The 20,650-nt window shown below is 42.3% G+C and overlaps 2 protein-coding genes and 1 long non-coding RNA gene across 4 annotated transcripts in view; 2 read left to right on the plus strand and 1 right to left on the minus strand.

Moving 5' to 3' along the window:
• Window positions 1–232: 232 nt before the first annotated feature.
• LOC113017764 (interferon-induced protein 44-like) lies at window positions 233–3,832 on the minus strand. Of its 2 annotated transcripts, none has more exons than XM_026160880.2 (10): window positions 3,796–3,832; window positions 3,354–3,389; window positions 3,156–3,173; window positions 3,042–3,059; window positions 2,881–2,914; window positions 1,939–2,140; window positions 1,608–1,757; window positions 1,209–1,377; window positions 784–884; window positions 233–671 (listed from the first exon to the last, which is right to left on the minus strand). In XM_026160880.2, exons 2-10 carry the CDS (start codon window positions 3,379–3,381, stop codon window positions 507–509), a joined length of 885 nt encoding a protein of 294 aa, XP_026016665.2. In that variant the 5' UTR covers window positions 3,382–3,389; window positions 3,796–3,832; the 3' UTR covers window positions 233–506. The 2 variants fall into 2 exon arrangements, with proteins under 2 accessions (XP_026016665.2, XP_026016664.2); XM_026160879.2 differs by having other exon boundaries at window positions 3,156–3,182.
• Window positions 3,833–4,635: 803 nt separating this feature from the next.
• The window catches only part of LOC113017769 (uncharacterized), a 28,665-nt gene continuing 12,650 nt past the window's right edge, over window positions 4,636–20,650 (plus strand). Inside the window, exons 1-3 of the mRNA XM_080299327.1 lie at window positions 4,636–4,676; window positions 4,971–4,999; window positions 5,615–5,649. Of these exons, the coding sequence (XP_080155453.1) occupies window positions 4,987–4,999; window positions 5,615–5,649 (48 nt within the window). The 5' untranslated portion in view covers window positions 4,636–4,676; window positions 4,971–4,986. The remainder of the gene's footprint in view (window positions 4,677–4,970; window positions 5,000–5,614; window positions 5,650–20,650) is intronic.
• Window positions 9,441–12,634, plus strand: LOC113017792 (uncharacterized). The gene is made up of 4 exons (XR_013906643.1): window positions 9,441–10,389; window positions 10,752–10,853; window positions 11,387–11,581; window positions 11,817–12,634. It is a non-coding gene; the product is annotated as an uncharacterized LOC113017792 (long non-coding RNA).

Raw genomic sequence — 20,650 nt, forward strand, 5'->3', positions numbered from 1 at the left:
CGCCTAAGGGATTAAGTGTTAAGTTAAGACACCCTTAGGTTAACCTAAGGGTGTCCCTTTGGGCAGGGCACTCAGCCAGAGCCCTGCCCGAACCCTGGCCTGTACTTTTTCAAGGTTTAATGCAAATGTATGGGACATTTATTTATTCTTCAGTGCACATTTGCATTCTAACATGCAGAGCTGGGTGATGGCTACACAAGCTCATTGCTGGAGTGCATGTGTGAAATTCATCTGCAAAGATAATGACAGCTTTATTTTATTTGATTATAGATGTTCTTCGATATATTTCTGTGATGTTAGTCGATATTAAAAAAAGGAAAAGAGAGAGATGAAACTTGTGTTTCTTTTCATATTAATCACACTCAATCATATCAGCTTTCCGTAACAACTTTCATGATTTTTATTTTATCTGGTAATTAACGTCACCCTGTGTGGAAAAAGTGACTCTTATTCTACTGGGATTATGTATTATTCATCGAGTGTATTACATCACTGTGTATGTCAGTTTATAATTTAGAGTCAATGAAGTCTTCTCCCAGGTCAATCATCATTCTCACTGCGCTCAGGATCAAAGTGTCAACATCGTCATTCAGTTCTGTTTCTTCACTGTAGTTCTTCACAGGAAGGATGAAGTTAAGCGGGATCCCCAGTTTTGAGCTCAGATCTCCCATCTGGTTTTTACAGAAACAAATGAATTACTGTAAGATCTGAGTTCAGGTTTGCAATGTTTCATTTACCCAGCCAGTATTGTTGTAATGTTAATTTTTTCCAGCCAAAATTCACCTTTCTCTTCACGAGCTTGCTTTTGTACACATTCTTCAGGTCCTTGTCAGTTTCAGGACAGGCCTCATCAAATTTGGTAAGAACAGCTAACTGGGGAATACCTGCAATATGAGATATTTTCTGATAAGTCTGGGGTTAACTTGAGAAGAACTTTGACTATGCATACAATATGAACAAATACCACTCAAAAGCCTGTGAATCATTCAGTGAAATGTCTTCCAGCAGAGACCGTCCATATTTAACCAGGTATAGTTATAAAACTTCTCTTATCAGATGTTTTAAGACAAACAAGTCTAATGCAGAACTTCAGCTGTGTTTTTCATGCACATGTATTTGTTTTCTTTTACAAGTAAAGTGTTAGAATAAATAGCCAAGATGTTCTTTAAATGCACTGTAAGTCTGTTACACACTTAATCCCCTCTTACCCAAGTCGCTGGCTGCCTCTCTGATGATTTTCATCTTCTGTAACACTGAGCTGTTAATTTCTGTTGCGTTACCAGTGTGGACACAAACCAGAACATGAACTCTGTCCTCTGGAGAAGGTGAAGGGTTGTAGCCAGAATCAGAAGTGGACAATGGAGAAGCAGGGTTTAACTGCAATATGTTACAAAGATCCAGTGAACCCACACTCATTGTATAGTATAACAAGAATCTCATTAACAACATGAATGAAAGAAGACTGTGCAAATCTGTATTTTTTTAAAAAAAAAACCTTCAATAAATTAATCAATATATGATTTACTTTTTCTCTCACAAAATAACTTGAAGAAAATTTGAGAGTTTTACTTAAAGAATAAACAAAGTTCACAGTTTGATGATTGTACCTTATAACCCTCCTTCACATGTCCCATCATGGCCAGTTTGATGTCTTCCACTCTCACTCCTCGTCCACTCCCTTCTTCCAAACCCATCAGGTCATTGAAGACAAATGGGTAAAACTGCCCTGTGTCTTTCTTAATGTTGTGGGTTTCATACTGAATGACAAAAGTTTACAAACAACTTGGAAGGAGATACGATTTGTTTTGAACATTATGAAAATGTTTTAATTACTTATTAAATCTTTAACATGGTGTGTAGGCTAATATTTTACCATATGTTACAGTTTCACTTGTTAAATTTCCATACATCGAGTCAGTGTAACTAAAAGGAAGTTACTTTTTTGGTGAAACTTCCTTCCTCCTCATTTGTTGCGTTGGTCAAAGCTGGACAGGTTATTCTTCTCCGTAAGACATTGCTGACAGAATTGATGAAGCTGGACTTCCCGGCACCGACTGGGCCATAGAGCAAAACTCTGACATGTGTCACTTGGTCATTTTGAAGCTGAAAATTCTTCACATACTGCAGATCTGCCTGGTTCCTGTAAAATGGGGTTAAAAAAGTTTAATACATTGTAGATGTAGTTTTAACATGACTGATGAGGTTAAAACATTCTAACAGCTCTGTGAGGCTGCTTTTTAAACACAGCTGTTCAATCAGGAAAATGCTAGTTATGGGATGTTTTCTGTGACGTTTGATAATGCCTGTTATCAGAAAAGCATGATAACATTTTCTGAATGGGACATAAGGGATAGTAAAAATCGTCAGTTTTCCAATGCAAGTTAAATTTTGACCTCATGATGGAGCTATATGAAAAAAGTTAGATGATTACGGAAGCCACAGTAATTCATCCTGAGGAAAAACTGCATGTTTGAACTACATTTTTGTATATTACATTTTTAACAAGAGCATTAACATCCAGTGTAAGATCAAAGAATGCTTAAGGCGCTTCAGTAGACCCAGCAAAAGACACATTATTAACTAAAAATGCACGTATAGAAATTGTGTATGAGATGTGGCTAACAATAATAGGGCTGTGGTTGGCTGAGCAATGTTTGCAACATCTGATAAGCTTTTCTGTTCATGTGAGAAAATCAAACATCTCTTTTGCATTTTTCATAAAATAAAATGGTCGGTGAAGGGAACCCATTTTTTTAAATTACTTATTAGTACAGCCTTCCAAATGTATTGCAGTAGTTAGAGTTAAACAGAAGAAAATTGGTCTAAGTCAGCAACTGATATTCTCAGTCCTGTTCACAAGACTGGAAACTGTAGATTTACCCCCAAGATACTTGTCTCCACGGAGTTTTCAAAGCTGAAAATTGAATTGAAAAGCATTTTAGAACGTAAAAAAGATGAACTCTATTTGTAAACAGGAGAAATCAGTTTTGTTCAAAATAATCTGCAAATAACAGTAACCAATGTTCTAAAATGAAACTTACTAGGAGAAGGTGGAGGTGCTAGAAAATAAAAACAAACAACATGAAACACGCATTAGACAGGTATGTGCAAATTAATTGTAGAATTTATGTTGTTAAATTTATGATATAACTTACTAGGAAGACGTGGTGGAGCTGGAGATGTTACAAAGTAAAACATAGAGAAAGTAAAATACAATTTCATTTTCCATTAATATTTCTGATTTTTTTGCAGTGGGAATATAACTGTGCAACAAAGACTAAAATTGCATTCTAATATGCAGCTCTTGCCTTATTCTGCAACAGAGAACAATTTCTTCACTATATACTACTTACGTGTAGGAGAAGAAGAGCCACCTCCCATTGCTAAAACTGAAGAAGTAAAGATAAAGTTAATATCAATCAGTAACACACAAATATTTCAATGATCAGGTGCCCACACCCGAAAAAAGAAAAAGTTTATAAAATAATTATAAAGTTAAACTAAATGAGTTTAAAGCTTAAACGTAAAACCACAGTCGTTGCACAAATGTTGCCTTCTACAATAAATTCATTAAGGGAAGGAGGGAAAAATGCAACATTTTAGAGAGTAAGACTTAAAGTGTAGTGGCAATGATTTTACAGCACATGGTCTGCAGACTGAACTTTCCACTCACTAGTGTGGGATTTCCAAACTCCTGAGCAATGAGAAAAGTAAGAAAACATAATAAAAATGAACTGGTATGAATCACTAAGGCTCATTTTTAACCTGATAACATACATGGTAAATAATTCTTACCTGTATTGTGATGCAGCTGCAGAGGCAAAGATCAAGTGAAACTGTTGAATGGAACAAAGTCGGTCTTATATAGACTGATCAGATCTTATACTTTCACTTTCTTAATGACAAAGTGAAAGTATAAAAAGGTACTTCCCAGAGTCCCTTCTGGGAAGTATCTTACCTGATGTTTTTCTTTCCTGCTACTTTTTGATGCAAACCTCATCTGACCTTTCTCTTACTTAACTTTTGCAATAATTAGAAAAGATAAAACTGAAATATGTATTTAGCTTTTAAAAAGTGAAATTGAAACTGAGTGATGAGACAAAATGATGTGATGTGAATCACAAGATTTTCCTCTTTAATAATAATAGATGATCCCCGTGGGTAAATTACTTTCTTTGAATTTGTTAGGGGCAGCCACTAAGCAGGTGACCGGGGAGCAATGTGTAGGGATGGTGCCTTGCTCAGGGGTATCTCAGCATAGCAGTTAAGTGGATTTGAACCACCGACCACTCTACCTACTGAGCTATCCCTGCCACCTTTGCATTCTTTATAAGTGTTTGCAGGCTATAATTTATCATTACTGATGAACAAAGCAACTAAAAAAATGCTTGTTCACATTATTTATATTTAGTCTTTTTATTGTTTTATCTCTGCAACCAGCAGACTGCTCACTTATTATTTTTCTGCAAAAAGTTGTCAGGTGCTAAAACATAAAGCTCAGGGGAATTAAGAGGATTTCCAAGACACAGGGGGTTGATTTCTTATAAACCACATGCTTTATCATAAAATAAAACAGAAAGTGAAAGTGGGCAGGCTACTGTATAAAAGACCAAGTGCTCTCTTTGAGTAGTTTCACTGCATCCTCCTCGCTGCAGCAGTCACAGCAGCAGCACAAGGTAGGAAACCAGACTGATGTTGTTTTATATGTTTTGGTATTTTAATTTCATTTTCCCCTGTCTGGTTGGTTTTGTTTTCTAGTTTGTCTGATGTTTGAGAACATGGGTTACACAGAACAGCTTCTCACTTTTCTTATTTTTTTATATTTTTGGTTACACTATTAAACCTGATTGTTTAGACTGATGATCTGTCCAAAGTGTAGCCCCTTGTAAAGTATGTTAGGATACACTTAACATAGTGGAGTTTGACATCTGTTACCTGTTGCTTCTGAGTTTTGTCTTTCTTTCCTTCAGGTCTTCAGATTTGATCATGGACCCTAAGAGTAAGGGACAAATTGTTTAATGGCAATATCTAACGGAGTCACTGCAGTGCTTTCATGTTGCTGTTAATGGCATTGATATAATTCTAATGATGATAATAATCATAATACCTGATTTTAATAATAGTGCTGAAACATTATTAATGTGCTCACGTTATGCCTGCTATGCAGAGTCAGTAATATTATTTCACATTTAAATCCGTCACTCTCAACTGTTTCAGACATTATGTTTCTATACACAACACCAGGGGTACCCAGGTCCAGTCCTCGAGAGCCACTGTCCTGCAGCTTTTAGATGCATCCCTACTCCAACACAGCTGAATCAAATGGTCTGATTACGTCTTCAGCATGGCATCAAGTTTGGCAAAGGCCCGGTAATAAGCCATTCATTTGATTCCAGTGTGTCGGGACAAGGATGCATTTAAAAGCAGCAGGACAGTAGCTCTCGAGGACTGGGCATCCCTGAACTACACACACAATCATAGCACAGGATGGAAAAGGCCAGACAAATCTCAGCTAACTGATCTTTTGTTTACTTTGTGTGAAATATAATGCAAGTCAAAATAATATAAAAAATTTTAACAACACTCTTTGATTTGTTAAATATTTTTTCCTCAGATTCACCTTCAGCTGCTCCAACGCCACAAGTACAGGTTAGCAAACCTCCTTGGTCACTCACATCACAACTAACATAAAACATACACACGCAGAACTCACTTTATAACAGGAGCTATCATGATGGAGCTAAGAAAAACACTTTTTCATTAACTTTAAGAGCAATGTGCAGTACTCTGGCCACAAAAATACAAGGTTAGATAATGGCATGATTTTTGGGTAACACTTTATAATAACTACAATGAGCTATCAAAAATTAAGTTATTATAAATTACATAAATCATCATTTTTGTAATCGCACAGTTGTAAATGCTTGCAATGTATGTAATGTAAATGTCTTTAGTGAGTTCACATATAACAATATTTTTGACACAAGTGTTTTCATACTTAATTACTGAATTATGGATTCAACAGAAAGTACAAACCAGTTATTTATAAGCTGTTAATGGTTCATGGCAGCATTCGCAAAGTCTAAGTACATAATTAACATTACATATAAACACAGTATGTAGATGCACATGTATACATACAATATTAATAGAGGTTTTATAAATAATTGTTAATTATTGCCATTCATGGTACAGTTGTTAAGTATTTTATGTGACCTCATCTAAAAGGAGGACTATCTATGATTATAATGATTATAATATGAAGCATTTACACATGAAAATAAAAGACAAGGTGGACATTTAGAATCAAAACAAGTTTCTGCTATCTTTAAAATACAAAAAGAAAATAGACAAAGTACAAAGTTATGCGGTACATACAGGACGGAAAAATAATAAATATGAAGTTTACAGAAAACAGTAATGTAAGTTGGACGAGAGTTCAAACAATCAGAAATCACAAAGTTTTTCACAGCGCATCAAGAGCAGGTATTTATGTCAAAAACAAGAGTGCCAATTATATTGCATATGTATGTATGTTGACAGAATGCTGGCAATCATGAACAATGAACCCCCCATAACACACTGCACAATCTAAAGAGAAGTTTCAGCAACAGGTTCCTTCAACCTTGCTGTCTGAGGGAATGTTGCAGGAGGTTGTTCCTTCGTTATTAATGTTCTTTGGTCAGGTCCACACATGTGAAACGGAATTATTAAACCTCAGTGCACAGGGTGCATTTTTGTACTCCATGACATATATTTGTAGACGTACTTGTCCTCTTATATTTATATACATGTTTATATTTATATTTATACCTATATCTCTAGATTTATCTATTTATCTTAATCTCCAAAAGTTGACTCTGTTCATCTGGACGTAGCGTTTTGTAGGAGAAACATTTCCGCACTCATCCAAGTGACTTCTTCAGTCTCAGCTTCAGTCTCAGCTGACTGCAAGTTTCCCCAAACCTTATAACCAGTATGTCTCAAGGTTCAAGGTTCTTTATTTGTCACATGCATAGTTATACAAGTATGACACACAGTGAAATGTAGCCTGACACGAGGAAGAACATTATATATATATATAGTATATACACTGGGTGAATGTGCAGTAGTAGCAGCAAGCAGGTGAATTCTGTACATTAATATGAATAGACATCTGACTATTTTACAGGATAGACAATATAAACATATTTAAAATTAAAGGAGTTTGAAATGTACATTGTGCCTTGGTTTAGAGTGTCTGGAAGAGAGTCCTGTCTCAGTCAATTATAGATGATGTGAGAGGGCGGGTGTGTGTGTGTGTTTAGGGCACGGATGGCTTGGGGATAGAAGCTCCTCTTGAGTCTCTCTGTCCTTGCCCGGATGATGCAGAACCTTCTACCAGATTGCAGAAGTTGGAACAGTTTGTTGCCAGGATGGGACGGGTCCTTCAGTATCTGCGCTGCTCTAGTCCGGCATCTCCTGGTGTAGGTGTCCTGAAGCGGGGGGAGAGCAATCCTGCAGCAGCGTTCTGCTGTACGGATCACTCTCTGGAGAGCTTTTTGGTCCTTCACACAGCTGTTCCCGAACCACGATGTCATGTTCTGTGTGAGGATGCTCTCCACAGCGCCTGTATAGAAAATCCTGAGGATCTTTGGAGAGACCCTGAACTTCCTCAGTTGTCGTAGGTGATACAGGCGCTGCCTAGCCTTTTTGGTCTGGACCTGAATGTGGGCAGACCATGTCAGGTCTGAGGAGATGTGGACACCAAGATACTTGAAGGACTGCACCCTCTCCACTGGAGCTCCATTGATGATAATGGGCTTGTAGTCTCTGTGCTGACCCCTTCTGAAGTCCACCACCAGCTCCTTGGTCTTGCAGACGTTCAGCTGGAGGTGGTTGTCCTGGCACCACGATGCCAGATTCTTCACTTCATCCATGTAGGCCGCCTCATCGTTGTTGGAGATGGCACCCAACACCACTGTGTCGTCAGCAAACTTCACAATGGTGTTGGAGCCATGGGTGGCCACACAGTCTGAAGTGTAGAGGGAGTAGAGCAGTGGCGAGAGGACACATCCCTGAGGTGCTCCTGTGTTGATGGTGATGCTGTTGGAGAAGCACCTGCCCACCCTCACCACCTGAGTTCTGCCAGTGAGGAAGTCCAACACCCATGCACACAGACGGCTGTTAAGTCCCAGATCCCTGAGCTTTGTGAACAGTCTGCAGGGCACTATTGTGTTAAACGCTGAACTGTAATCAACAAACAGCATTCGCACATAGTTACCCTGTTTCTTGTCCACGTGGCTGAGAGTGGTGTGTAGGACGTGGGCGATGGCATCCTCTGTGGATCTGTTGGATCTGTAGGTGAACTGCAGCGGATCTGTGGTGTCTGGGATGGAGGAGGAGATGATGTTCTTCAGCAGCCTCTCAAACACCTTCATTACTACCGAGGTCAGTGCAACTGGCCGGTAATCGTTCAGGGATGAGGGTTTGCTGTTCTTGGGCACAGGGATGATGGTGGATCTTTTGAAGCATGTGGGGACCACAGACTTCGCCAGGGACTCGTTGAAGATGTAAGTGAACACACCTGCTAGCTGGTCAGCACAGCAGCGCAGCAGACGGCCGGTGATGCCGTCTGTGAAGGTTCTCAGTCATCCAGGCCATCGTAGACTAAGGAGCTTGGAAAGAAAAGCATCTGGACTTCTTGAGTTGCTTGAGTTGCAGAAAAGAAGATCAGACACCAGCGAGGGAGGATAAGAAGGACAGACGCAACAACATTGTCATTCCCTATGTAGCCGGTGTATCAGAGAAACTCAGGAGAGTTTTCTCCAAACACGACATCCCAGTGTACTTCAGACCCAGCAACACACTCAGACAGAAACTGGTTCACCCGAAAGGCAAAACTCCTAAACCCAAACTGAACAATGTGGTGTATGCTGTACAGTGCAGCGAGGAATGCCCAGACCTCTACATCGGAGAAACCAAACAGCCACTTCACATGTGCATGTCACAACATAGAAGAGCCACCTCCACAGGACAAGACTCAGCAGTTCATCTGCATCTAAAGGATAAAGGACACTCTTTCAAGGATGCCAATGTTCACATTTTGGACAGAGAGGACAGATGGTTTGAATGAGGAGCGAAAGAAGCCATTTACGTCCACTGTGAGCGACCATCTTTGAACAGAGGCGGGGGTTTACGACACCAACTCTCTGCCCACTATAATCCAGTTTTGAGATCCCTCCCCAGACGCCTTAACGCCCACTCACATCCTGGGCCATCTGACCTCAGGAAATCACATGATAGGGTGGGGCCAGGTTTCACAATGAGCTCACACAAAACCTTGGCTGATTGGGACCCACACCCGCTTTCACACCTTGGCTCATGTGATTAAGTAGAAGATCATCAGGGGGTCCTTTGTCCCCCTTTGGGGGGGGGGGGGGGGGGGGGGGAACTCCCACTAGGTTTTGCCATAAAACGCCAACAAAACGCTTGGACACTGCTAGCGCCCACAAAAACGCAAAGCAGGAGATGAAGCATCGCTGAATATGTTTCCAAACCAACTTCATTCTAAGCCAAAGACTATAAATATGAAGAAGCATATCTTCCCTTTGGTTTCACCTGCACAAGTGCCGAGGTAGGTCTCCCCTGCAGGATTGGTTTTCCCTTCGTCGGGAGAACGTGCTGGGCTCTTCAAATCATGGACAAACAGGATCCCACATTCTTGATATTTAGTTCACAAACACTTCTCATAATGACTAACTACTCCTGACATGTTGGAGATGTTAGCTCTTTATACAGTAAAGTTACAGTGGGATACAAATAACATCAGGCTGATCCTGCCACGATTTGTTCCCTTGGTTCAAATCACGGACAAACAGTATCCTACAGTTGTTTATGTTTTTAAGCCCATTTTACACAGAGAGGCATTTTTTGAAAAATATATTGATAGCAATGTTGAATATTATTACACAGGGAAAAAACAACTACATGTAAAATAATTACACCATAACGCCTCTGACTTTCTAAATGGAGGCACAGTAACTGTGTGTGTGTAAGCATGTAAAACCTGAAGATAGTGACAAAATACTGTTAATCTGACTATCTGCCATTCTGCAATTAATCTCATGTAAACAATAACGTGGTGCACAGCGTGACGTGAAAAAATGCTCATACCTGTGACGTTGCGTGACGAACTCTGTATTCCTCGTCCACACGTAAATGCAAAAAACAGGAGTTTTAATTAGTATTCACTTCATTAAAAACAACAAAAATAAAGCTGTCATTCCTTTAAGTGAGTCAAAGCAGCAAATCAACAGTAGTTTGATTTGTAAATAAATCAATTTGTCTGCAATTTCTTCCAGAAGCTGCACAAACACATTAACAATCTTCCAGAAGAATACAGGGAGGGTATGTACCAACTAATTAAAGGGTATTTCTTCTTCGACTTCTTAAACCGTATTGCCATTTCTAAATAAAATTATGCAAAGTTTTCTTCTCTGCCACATGCCCTATTGGTCAGTATGTTCTGAATCATTTCATGCCATATATTAATCTGCTCATTTTGTCGTGTAACTGTCACACTGTAAGAATTTGTTAATGAATTTCTGACACAGAAAACCTTCGCTTTCCAAAGCTCCATCAGTAATGCCTCCTGGTATACCTTGGACAAACAATTGGAAGCGAAAACTAAATACTTTTCTACTTTTCAGCTGAAGCAGCTAAAAACCATTCACAGTGAAGCAGCCTGAAACTCTCATTTATCTTTTCAGCTGCTAAAAAATTGTTGGTGGCCTATCAAAAACGCCATGAGGATGATAAAATCAACAAATTCTTCAAATGCTTCGTTGATTTCGTGAAACACCCTCATACAGGTATGTGCATAAATACCTGTATGAATTATATAAATTTCACCTTTTCATTATACAATTTCAGGCCAAAATGGTATGATAAAATAGCATTTATCAGATTTCTTATATCTTTAATAAAAGACAGCTACTAAAATGATTTCATGTGTTTTTTGATAAATAAATTTAAATATTCTTGTAAATGCAGTGGTTATACATTTACCCTCTGAACTTGTTTAGATGACTTTCATAAATATTCTCTACATGACACTGAAGGTTGTACAAAATAAATAATTGGTAGATTAACGGTGCTTCCAGAGTATTTTCCATGGGAGGGACAAAGAAGAGTTTCAACCTCTTGCCAATTCCCCCTTTTTTAACAAATCACACCACATTGTGTACCACAGTATGCATTACTTCATTACATGGTAAATACAACCTCGTTTCTTATCAAGAAGACAAAATTTGCCATCTAGTCATGTGTCTGAGTGAGCGTCCAATCAAAGTAAAAGTTTTAAAGCTTTTCTGTTAAGTTTTTCCTCTTTTCAAAATGTGTGCAGATGCAGTAAAGTTCTACAGTTACTGTACAGCTGAGACCTTCGGGGCGGACAAAGATGTGCTGTACCAAGTAAATTTGTCTCAACAGCTACTGGTGGAGAGCATAGACCTACAGGAATGCAACACTGTCATTGTTTTCTGCCCAATCAACTCTCGTGTTCGGTCAGATGTGGAGGCAGCCATGGCTAAAGCACCAGGTATCATAAAGCTTGGTCACAATAATATAAAGTATGTTCAGTTTTTTATAGTTTTATAGTTTCTCTTTTACTTTACTCACTATCAATATACATATGAATATTTTAATTCAGTTTTCAAGATAATCATGGAAACATCTTTTCTTATGGTTTCAGCCCTCTAACCATCCAAAACAGTAACAATGCAATGGCTTTTTATTTGATTATATTTATTTAGGGATGTTTCTGCTGTGTGCAGGTAATAAAGACATCATCCTGGTTGTGATGCACCATACCCGAAAGACAAACTACTCAACAAGTGGGACAGGATGGTCTCAGATATTTCCAAATGTAATCCTGCATGTTGATGTTCTCTTTCATGAGACTGAGAGAGGATTACTGAGATGTCAGAAGAATGCACAGGCAGTCTGTCAGATACAACAAGGATTACAGAAACACAATGATATTAGTGAACCAACCAACACTGTGGGAGCACAGGGTCCTTTGGCCCCGTCCCAAAGTGAGAGATTGCCTGTTCCACAGAGGCAGGGATCTAATACCCCACATAATCAAAATTCATGTTGGGTTAGTTAGTAAGACAGCTGGTGACACTGACAATGACAAAGACTGTTTAGCTGAGAATAGTTTTAGCTGAGATTTACACTTTGCATGAAAAAAGGATAAACCTAAATAGTCTAAATGAACAACATAATGCTTATTACAATGTTGAGTCTTTACAATATGAGATTTAATGTCACAATTAAATAAATGAAAATGCTCATACTGTAGGTGTTCATGTCAAAATGAATGATTAAATAAAGTCTTGTGATGAGTCCTCAGTTTCCTTTGTGGTAACACTTTATTGTAGCATGCCTATTTTGCATTTGTATGCTGTCTATACAAAAGATTGCATGATGTACACAGCTCTAACAACTTAACAAATGGTATATTGTAATTGTATACAATATGTGTATGAAAACATGAATGATAATGAAACAAAAGTCTACATGAACATCAAGGAATCCTTCAAATGTTATTGATTTTGTTTGTCAATAAATTCTTTGATGTTGAATTCAGGCCCAGGGCCCAAATTATTGTGATACAGAGAATTTAGCTTTTTTTCCCCAGTGTGCCTGAATGTCAAACCTCTAAAGATTTATATCTATAAATATATACAAAACACAAAAATATCCATGAATTTTTTCATTCAGGAGCATTTTGAAACTGAACCTGCCTGGATGCCATCTTGTCTGACTAAAGCTGACAGACTACAAACTGAGGAAGGCGGAATCCCAGGAATGAACTAAAGAAACTCCAAACTCTGAAATTTTGTGTTGTTGTTCTAAAGTAGTTGCAGTGGATTGAGCTGTTTCATCCTCAGGTTTCACAACTACTGCTTGCAATATTGCTCTTTTAACATTCTGTGCTTCTCTTCTCTTTTGAGCCTGCTCCAGCCACAACTTAGCAACTGCTAACTGCAATTCCTTCCTCTGCTTCGCTTTCCCTGTTTTACCTGCTACACTTACAGCTATTCTTTCTACAAGCATTTTACACTGAACTTCCACTAATGTCCCTTCAAATCCATATTTCTCACACCAACAACCTACATACTGCGTGCTGCCTGGTAAAAATTTCTCCATAAATTTTACATTCCCTTCTAAGGCAGACTTACACATTTTATTCTCCATTACAAGACAACAATCAGCCACACTCACGCAGACCACGTCTGGCCCGCACACACACACAACATAGGCCTATCGCTTGCGTCTGCACGCACAGCTAGCGCTCTCTGTTGAAAACTCTCAAACGCCCCAAATGGCGGAGAATTCAACCGTCGGACACTCTCCAAACGACCCAAATGGCGGAGCTACCGAACCTAGGTTGTCTCCACGCCCCAAACGGCGGAGAAGCCTGCGTCTCTCTCACGCGGCTAGCGCTACCTGCGGTCAACGCAGGGTCACGTAGCCGCTCTCTAAGGCCTTCTGTACTAACTGTTTGTTTACGTTCATGGGAAGAGTCTCTGGATCCCGTCAATCGTCATCCATCCCGAGGGGAGTTCAGGCGCAAACTTCCCGGCCTGGTGACAAAGCAAAGTGAAACACCAGGGCTTTACGTCAATCATCCCAGACGTTGCGGTGGCGTCCTCTCCCTCTCCTCGGTGGATGCAAGGTTCCGGCTCCGAAGGACAACAAGGTCTGTGTTTCCACAAGCCCCGCTAATTCTAGAGACTTATTCATCATGAAGAAAACAAGACAGTCGATCGATTTATTATTTGCGCAAGGGAGGCCTCTCATCTGTGTCCAGCACGACAATGACCCCCAGATCTGACCTCCTCCTGCTACCTTTTATTGGGAGACAGTTCACACAAAACACGTCAGAACAAAGCCACGCACCCTTTGTTCTAAGACAAAGCATTTTATGTATATGTGTGAACTTCTGTAAGAGTGTGTGTGTGTGTGTGTGTGTGTGTCAGACCGCCTGCTGACCAAAGGGTCGTAAACCCAGGAAGTTTACATCAAAAGAAACAGATCTTTCAGATAGGATGTATCTACAATAAAACCTCCCCCAGCACAGAGTGGTTGGAGAGGTGGTCAGGATCAAAGGAATGGCTTTGATCCTACTGCTTAAGCTAAGACTGTACAAATTTAAGAAACACAATGGCAACATTCAACAATTAGACTTAACAAAACACGTTCAGGAAGTCTCGGAGCACACTAGAGTTTGAAAAACTGCAGGGGCATTTGTTAAGCCGAATGGCATAACCAAATACTCAAAGTGGCCCAGTGGTGTGTTAAAAGCGGTCTTCCACTTGTCCTCCTCCCTTATCCGGACCAGATGGTACGCGTTTCGCAGATCCAGTTTCGTGAAAACGGTGGCTTCCTGGAGACATCCAAAAACAGAGTTTATCAGCGGAAGAGGGTATTCATAACCGGTAATCAATGCATGGCCGCAACGAACCGTCCTTTTTCCCCACGAAGAAGAAGCCTGCAGCTACAGGGGAAGAAGAGGGTCGAATAATACCGGCCGCGAGTGATTCTTGGATATACTTTTCCATCGACATCCTCTCAGGGCGAGACAGGTTGTACAACTGGTTGGAGGGCAGCGGGGCTCAAGGTAGCAGGTCAATGGCGCAGTCATAGGGGCGGTGAGGTGGCAGAGAGATAGCCTTGTCCTTGTTAAACACTTCCTGTAAGTCATGGTACTCGGGTGGGATGGAGGAAAGGTCATGTGCTTGTGTAACAAGTGGAGTCAGGTTAGCTGGTGCAGCGGGAACTGCTGATCTCAGGCAATTAGCTACGCAGAACAAACTCCAACTGGCGATCTTGCTCCCTGCCCAATAAATGTGGGGATTATGTCTTTGCAGCCACGGGTAACCTAACACAAGCGCGGTGTCGGGAGACGGGAAGGTAAAGAATGAAAGTGATTCGTTATGATTCCCGGAAGTGATTACTTTCACAGGCGCAGTCTGATGGGTGATGTAAGCAAACACTTGTTTATTCAGCGCTGACGCAGGGAGGGGAAGTTCCAACAGAGTGAGTGGTACTTCCAGCTCTTTAGCCAGCTTCTCATCTATGAGATTTTGCTCCGCCCCAGAATCCACTAATGCGCTGCAAGTAACAGTCTTTTTGTTGGTTACTATGGCAACGGACACAACTAATCGGGGTTTAATAGCATTTAATGTGCTGCCCACCCGTATCCCCGAACCTACCGGTGAGCTGGTCCGTTTGGGCGAACCGGGCAGCTGGCGATGCGGTGTCCCGGCTTCCCACAATATAAGCAGTCCCCGGCCCGAAAACGGCGTTCCCTTTCCTCCGGCGAGAGCCGAGAGCGCTCGATCTGCATCGGCTCCGGCGGAGGAGGAGACAGTGAGCGAGCGCACGCCGCTGGAGAGCTAAATGGGGGCAGGGGCGGTGACACGCGAAGTTCTGGGTACAACACGGGTTTCGGTGGCTTGGACCGCCGTTCAGCCTCTCTCTCCCGTAGACGCTTATCAATTCTACGGGCGAGTGACACCAAATCCTTGAATGATTTAGCTGCCTCGTGAAACGCGAGCTGATCTTTCATCTGATCGTTCAGGGAGCGTAGGAAAATGCCCCTTAGGGCCGAATCGGGCCAGCCAACAGCGGCTGCCACTGTGCGAAACTCCGGCCCTGGCAGAGCACCACTAGCTTTTGAGCAGCGTCATCCTCGGAAACTGGCGGGGAGAAAGTTGCTTTGAATTCTTGGAGGAAGTCATCGAAGTCGCAACTCTGTATCGGGTTAGAAGATAAATAGGCTTCAGCCCACGCCAACGCGCTTCCACTCAGCAGTCCCACAAAGTGGGAAATCTTGGCCGCGTCAGTGGGGAAGGCGAGTGGTGAGCGACTGAAGAAAAGGGTACACTGAAAAAGAAAACCCCACACTGGTCCAATTCGCCGTGGAAACACAACGTCACACAACGGTATGCCGGGGTCGGGCTGTTTAGCGCGCATTTCTCCCCGTTTCTCGCTAAGCTCTTGATACTGATCCTGAAGTAAGAGAAGTAACTGATCGTGTCGGCCGAGCATGGCACCCTGCTTATTAATAGCTGAACGTATTGGTTCTGCTGGATCCATTCTGGCCAGTCCGTACTGTCATGCGCCGCGCCGCGCGTGCACAAAAGGATCCAGTCGCAGACTCAGCGCTAACAGAAAAAGACACTTTATTATAATAACGAAAGGCGACCCGGGAAAACTAGGGAGCAAAACGAGGAACTAAAAACCCGGGGAAACAATGACACGAGGAAGCCGGGATCGGGACCGTGGGAGGCTGCAATAGAAAGGGGAGAGGATTAGTAGGGAGCCGGGAAGTGGGGAAAACACATCAGGACTGAGTCAGAGTAGGGGGGCTTACGATAGAGCGGGACCGTGTGAGCTCAAGAGGGAAGTGTGGCAGTCCGTGAGCAGGAAGTCCGTGGGGATAGCGAATGGGCCAGATGATGCACCGAGTGATCCAGTTGAGCCAGAGGACAGGCAGGTGGCAGATGCCGGATGCCGGGTCAAAACCTGGACACAAGTAGGCGGATTAAACACAGTTCCAACCAGAAGTGAACGCACGCTTTCGGGGAAGTCTAGTTACCACTGTGAGGTGAGTAACGGACTGGCGTGGAGCATCCGTCAGCGCCGGGTTAAGTAGCTCTTCATGTAATCACCGCGATGGAGAGCAGGTGTGTCGGTGATGGCCCAGCCCGGGGGTGTGGCTACCCGAGCATCACGCATTCTGCAGGCACAGGACCACGGACCATGACACATGTACATTCATACATTTTGTTGGAGGCACCTTTTCTGGGACACAACAATGAAAAACAGCGGGAACACTCGATGTGGTCACCTGAACATTTAGCACACCTGAACAGAGGGTTACCTGAGGCATTTTGTGTGCAGAGGTTTTGTGCTTGGGAGACATTGTTAGGAAAGTGCAACACCTTCTGGGGCTGACAACCTGAACAGAACTTAAGCGGCACCTCTTGTGCGGCAACAGAGGGGTAAAAACAGCATCTCCCTGCTGCTAGACCCCTTCTCCACTCAAAGCCACAGCTAGGAGGGCTGAGGCTTCTTCCTCCTGGACGTCAGGTCCAGCCGGGGGCCCGAGGGTGGGCCTTTGCTCCAGGCCGACTGGCGTGGAGCTCGGGCCGGAGGATGTGCTCTCGCTGGCGGCACACCCACTTCAGCAGTGGGCGCTGGTCTCTTGCCAGTCGTTAGAGGAGCGGCGGGCCTGTGAGAGCTGGCTGCGGGCTTGGGCTGACGTCTGGGGATGATGTCGCGCAGAGCGTACATCTGCTGAAGCCCGTCAGCGCTCCTGCATGGTTCCGGCTCGTCATCGGCTAACCTGTCAACATATTCCATGTGGTCAGCCCAGCTAATTGCAGGGACATCGACCGGAAAATCCTCGTCTTTGGACTCAGAGAAAGCTGGGGCTCCAGACTCGGAAAGGTGAGGGTCTTGCCTTGCGACAGCCGACTTTTTCCACAAATGTCACCCGTCTTTCCAGGGTCGAGCGCCGGAGCTGGCGACAAAACGCACAGGCTTCGGGCTCCGTCAACGCTCTCCGAGCATGGACGATCCCCAGGCAGACAGGGCAGACATTGTGCTAGTCGCTGTCGTGCAAAGAGAAAGGGCATCCCTGAGGACAGGGGCGATCAGAAGATTTCTGCTTTGCTCGCTTCGGTTTAGAGTCTATAACAAAACACAAAGCAAAACACTGCACGGGAAAAACTTGAAATTAGCGCTCCACGGGCAGCCTACACACCAACTGCGCGGTGGAGGCTAACACCAACAGGGGCAGTTAAGCAAAGTTCAAGTCTGCAGACAACGGAGCTAACTAGCAGCAGTTAGCTAGCCCAACTCAGCAGAGGTGTTCTCGGCGAGTTGAAGAGCGTAAGAACTGAGGGATGACTGTGATGACAGTGGCTATATGTGCAGGCGGGGCCGTGTGCGTGTCATCACACGTCATCTGCCTTAAAGGCGTGAATAAAGGTTTCTTCAGCCAGGACACGCGAAGGAGCGTGATATCCCATATATATTAGAGATGGCACGATACCACTTTTTTATGTCCGATACCGATATCATAAATTTGGATATCTGCCGATACCGATATGAATCCGATATAGTGTTTTTTAATCAACAAAACTGTTTTTTTAAATATCTTGCTGCATTTTGTATAAGTTGTATAAGTTTAAAACAACAACACTACACTAAAGCTATTCTGTTATACCTGTATGCAAAAAAAAAAATTTCATAGTTCAGCAATACTGATCAATCTAATAAACTTAAACCTACACCATCCTCCCTATTCTGGTATTTTAAAGAGTACTTAACGTAAATATTAAGCAACCTAACTAATAGGGTTCCAACTCCCAGCAACAACAAAAATAAATAAATAAAAAATAGGGAACCACCCCTCACGCTCCACCTCATGATGCTTAATCGACGTAATCAACCTTAATTTGATGCAGTGTGGAAAAAAAATGCACAGAAATCAATTATTTTTCAAGAAATATTAAATAGATTCAACATCTTTTTTCAACAAAATTGCAGACTGCATAGATGGTACCTTCCCAAAGGAAAAAGTACTATAGCTTACTAGGGTATATTAGACTTAATAGTTACTATATACAGTAATTGACTTCTATTCATTTTACATCAAATTAAAACTTTGGGTGTCAGATAATTATTTATTAAAAGCTAGACATTTTAAATGAGAATAGGAAATAAAAGTATGTCTTTGTGCCCCCTTTTCCCTGTTAATATCTATCGGCCCCCCTGGCTAAACTTTGCTAGATCCGCCCCTGCACAGTTACCAGCGTCAGCTATGTAGAAAAAGATCCTGGTGTAGAAAGTAATATTAAATACATTCTAACAACAGCTTATCAAGCTTAAACGTGCTGCTGTTGTTTATCCACTGGTTTCCTCTTTCTGGTGCAAAGTGGGCCAAAAACCAACAAGAGAGACGGACAGCCGATCATCCATCCATCCATCCATCCGTGGGCAGCACGGTGGCACAGTGGTTAGCACTGTTGCCGCACAGCAAGAAGGTCCTGAGTTCAATTCCACCATCAGGCTGGGGTCTTTCTGTGTGGAGTTTGCATGTTCTCCCCGTGTTTGCGTGGGTTCTCTCCGGGTACTCCGGCTTCCTCCCACCGTCCAAAGACATGCAGCTTGTGGGGATAGGTTAATTGATTAATCCAAATTGTCACTAGGTGTGAATGTGAGTGTGAATGGTTGTCTGTCCCTGTGTGTTGGCCCTGCGACAGACTGGCGACCTGTCCAGGGTGTACCCCGCCTTTCGCCCTATGACAGCTGGGATAGGCTCCAGCGCCCCCCGCGACCCTGAAAAGGATAAGCGGAAGCGAATGGATGGATGGATGAAGTAGCAGCAAGAAGAGGCAGTCGCTTGTTAAGCTTAACGCAGGAATGCTTTACAAACATTCAGAGATGGACTTACACACTTGCTTTACTTCTCTCGGGGATACTTTTGTCGGAGATGAAATGCCAGTTTGCTAACGAAGCTCCAAAACTATCCAGACCACCGACAGGCCACAGCCGCTCTATCACGTGATGCATACTGCTCCGACCTGCTAACATTCTGAGGCGAGTTACGGCGTGTTGCAAGTTTTGTGAGGTGCTTTCATGATATTTAATGGATCGGATTACATTTTTTATTTTTTTCTGATATCCGATCCAGTAATTTAGGTCAGTATCGGGCCGATACCGATACATAATATCGGATCGGTCCATCTCTAATATTTATGTGTTATACCGAGTGAATCGACTGAAAGGTAACTGTCTGAACAAAGCTTTGTTATGTTACTTTTGCACTATGATGCACATGTTGTTATTACATGACTTAATAGAGCTCCAGATATTCCAAATATTCCTTCATCACATCTTCTTTAATGTTAATATTTCATGTTTAATAGTAACAAACAACATTTCTGACTAAAATAATCAATGAATGAATGAAAGTGTGTTTCAGAGAATAAAGAGGGGGACTTAAAATCAAAGGATAAATTCCATCTAGAAGTGTTGTTTGTATCAGACAGAATTTGATGTTGGTGTTGGTCTGATGGAAAAGTAGCTGCTGTTACATTAACTCGGGCATGGGGAAACTCCAGGCCTTGAGGGCCGGTGTCCTGTAGGTTTTAGATGTGTCCTTGATCCAATACAGCTGATTTAAATAGCTAAATTACCTCCTCACCATGTCTTGAAGTTCTCCAGAGTAAATCCACCTGTGTTTGTGTGACTACATTACACTCCCACTGCTGTGGAACCTGAACAATAACCAGAACAAAGTCTGAAATAAAAACTGCCAAGCAGCTGCACCACTGAGTCACAGTTTATTTTCTACGCTTGAGAAAAGGTTTCGTTTCTGATCTGCAACAAACGTCTGCACTCTGCTGTCACACTCACGCTGAATGATGTTCCGGCCTCTATGTCACTGAAATGCTACAAACCAGGAAACAGGATGTTGTTCTTCTTCAGTGCAGAGAGACGCACAGACGATCAGACTGAGCTCAGACCAAACTAGCAGCTTCCTCTGAGTGAATCCAGCTACAGGAGAGAAAAGTGGAAAACT

Source organism: Astatotilapia calliptera, chromosome 3, assembly GCF_964374335.1.
Source record: "Astatotilapia calliptera chromosome 3, fAstCal68.1, whole genome shotgun sequence".
Lineage (NCBI taxonomy): Eukaryota > Metazoa > Chordata > Actinopteri > Cichliformes > Cichlidae > Astatotilapia > Astatotilapia calliptera.

What these genes read in the sequence shown, in the direction of transcription:
- LOC113017764 (XM_026160879.2), bottom strand. Translation starts at nt 3,381, where the DNA reads ATGGGAGGTGGCTCTTCTTCTCCTACAC. An exon ending in ATGTGAAGGAGGGTTATAAG is followed by an intron (nt 1,378 to 1,607) that starts GTACAATCATCA and finishes AACATATTGCAG; the next exon opens with TTAAACCCTGCTTCTCCATT. An exon ending in GCAAGCTCGTGAAGAGAAAG is followed by an intron (nt 672 to 783) that starts GTGAATTTTGGC and finishes TGTAAAAACCAG; the next exon opens with ATGGGAGATCTGAGCTCAAA.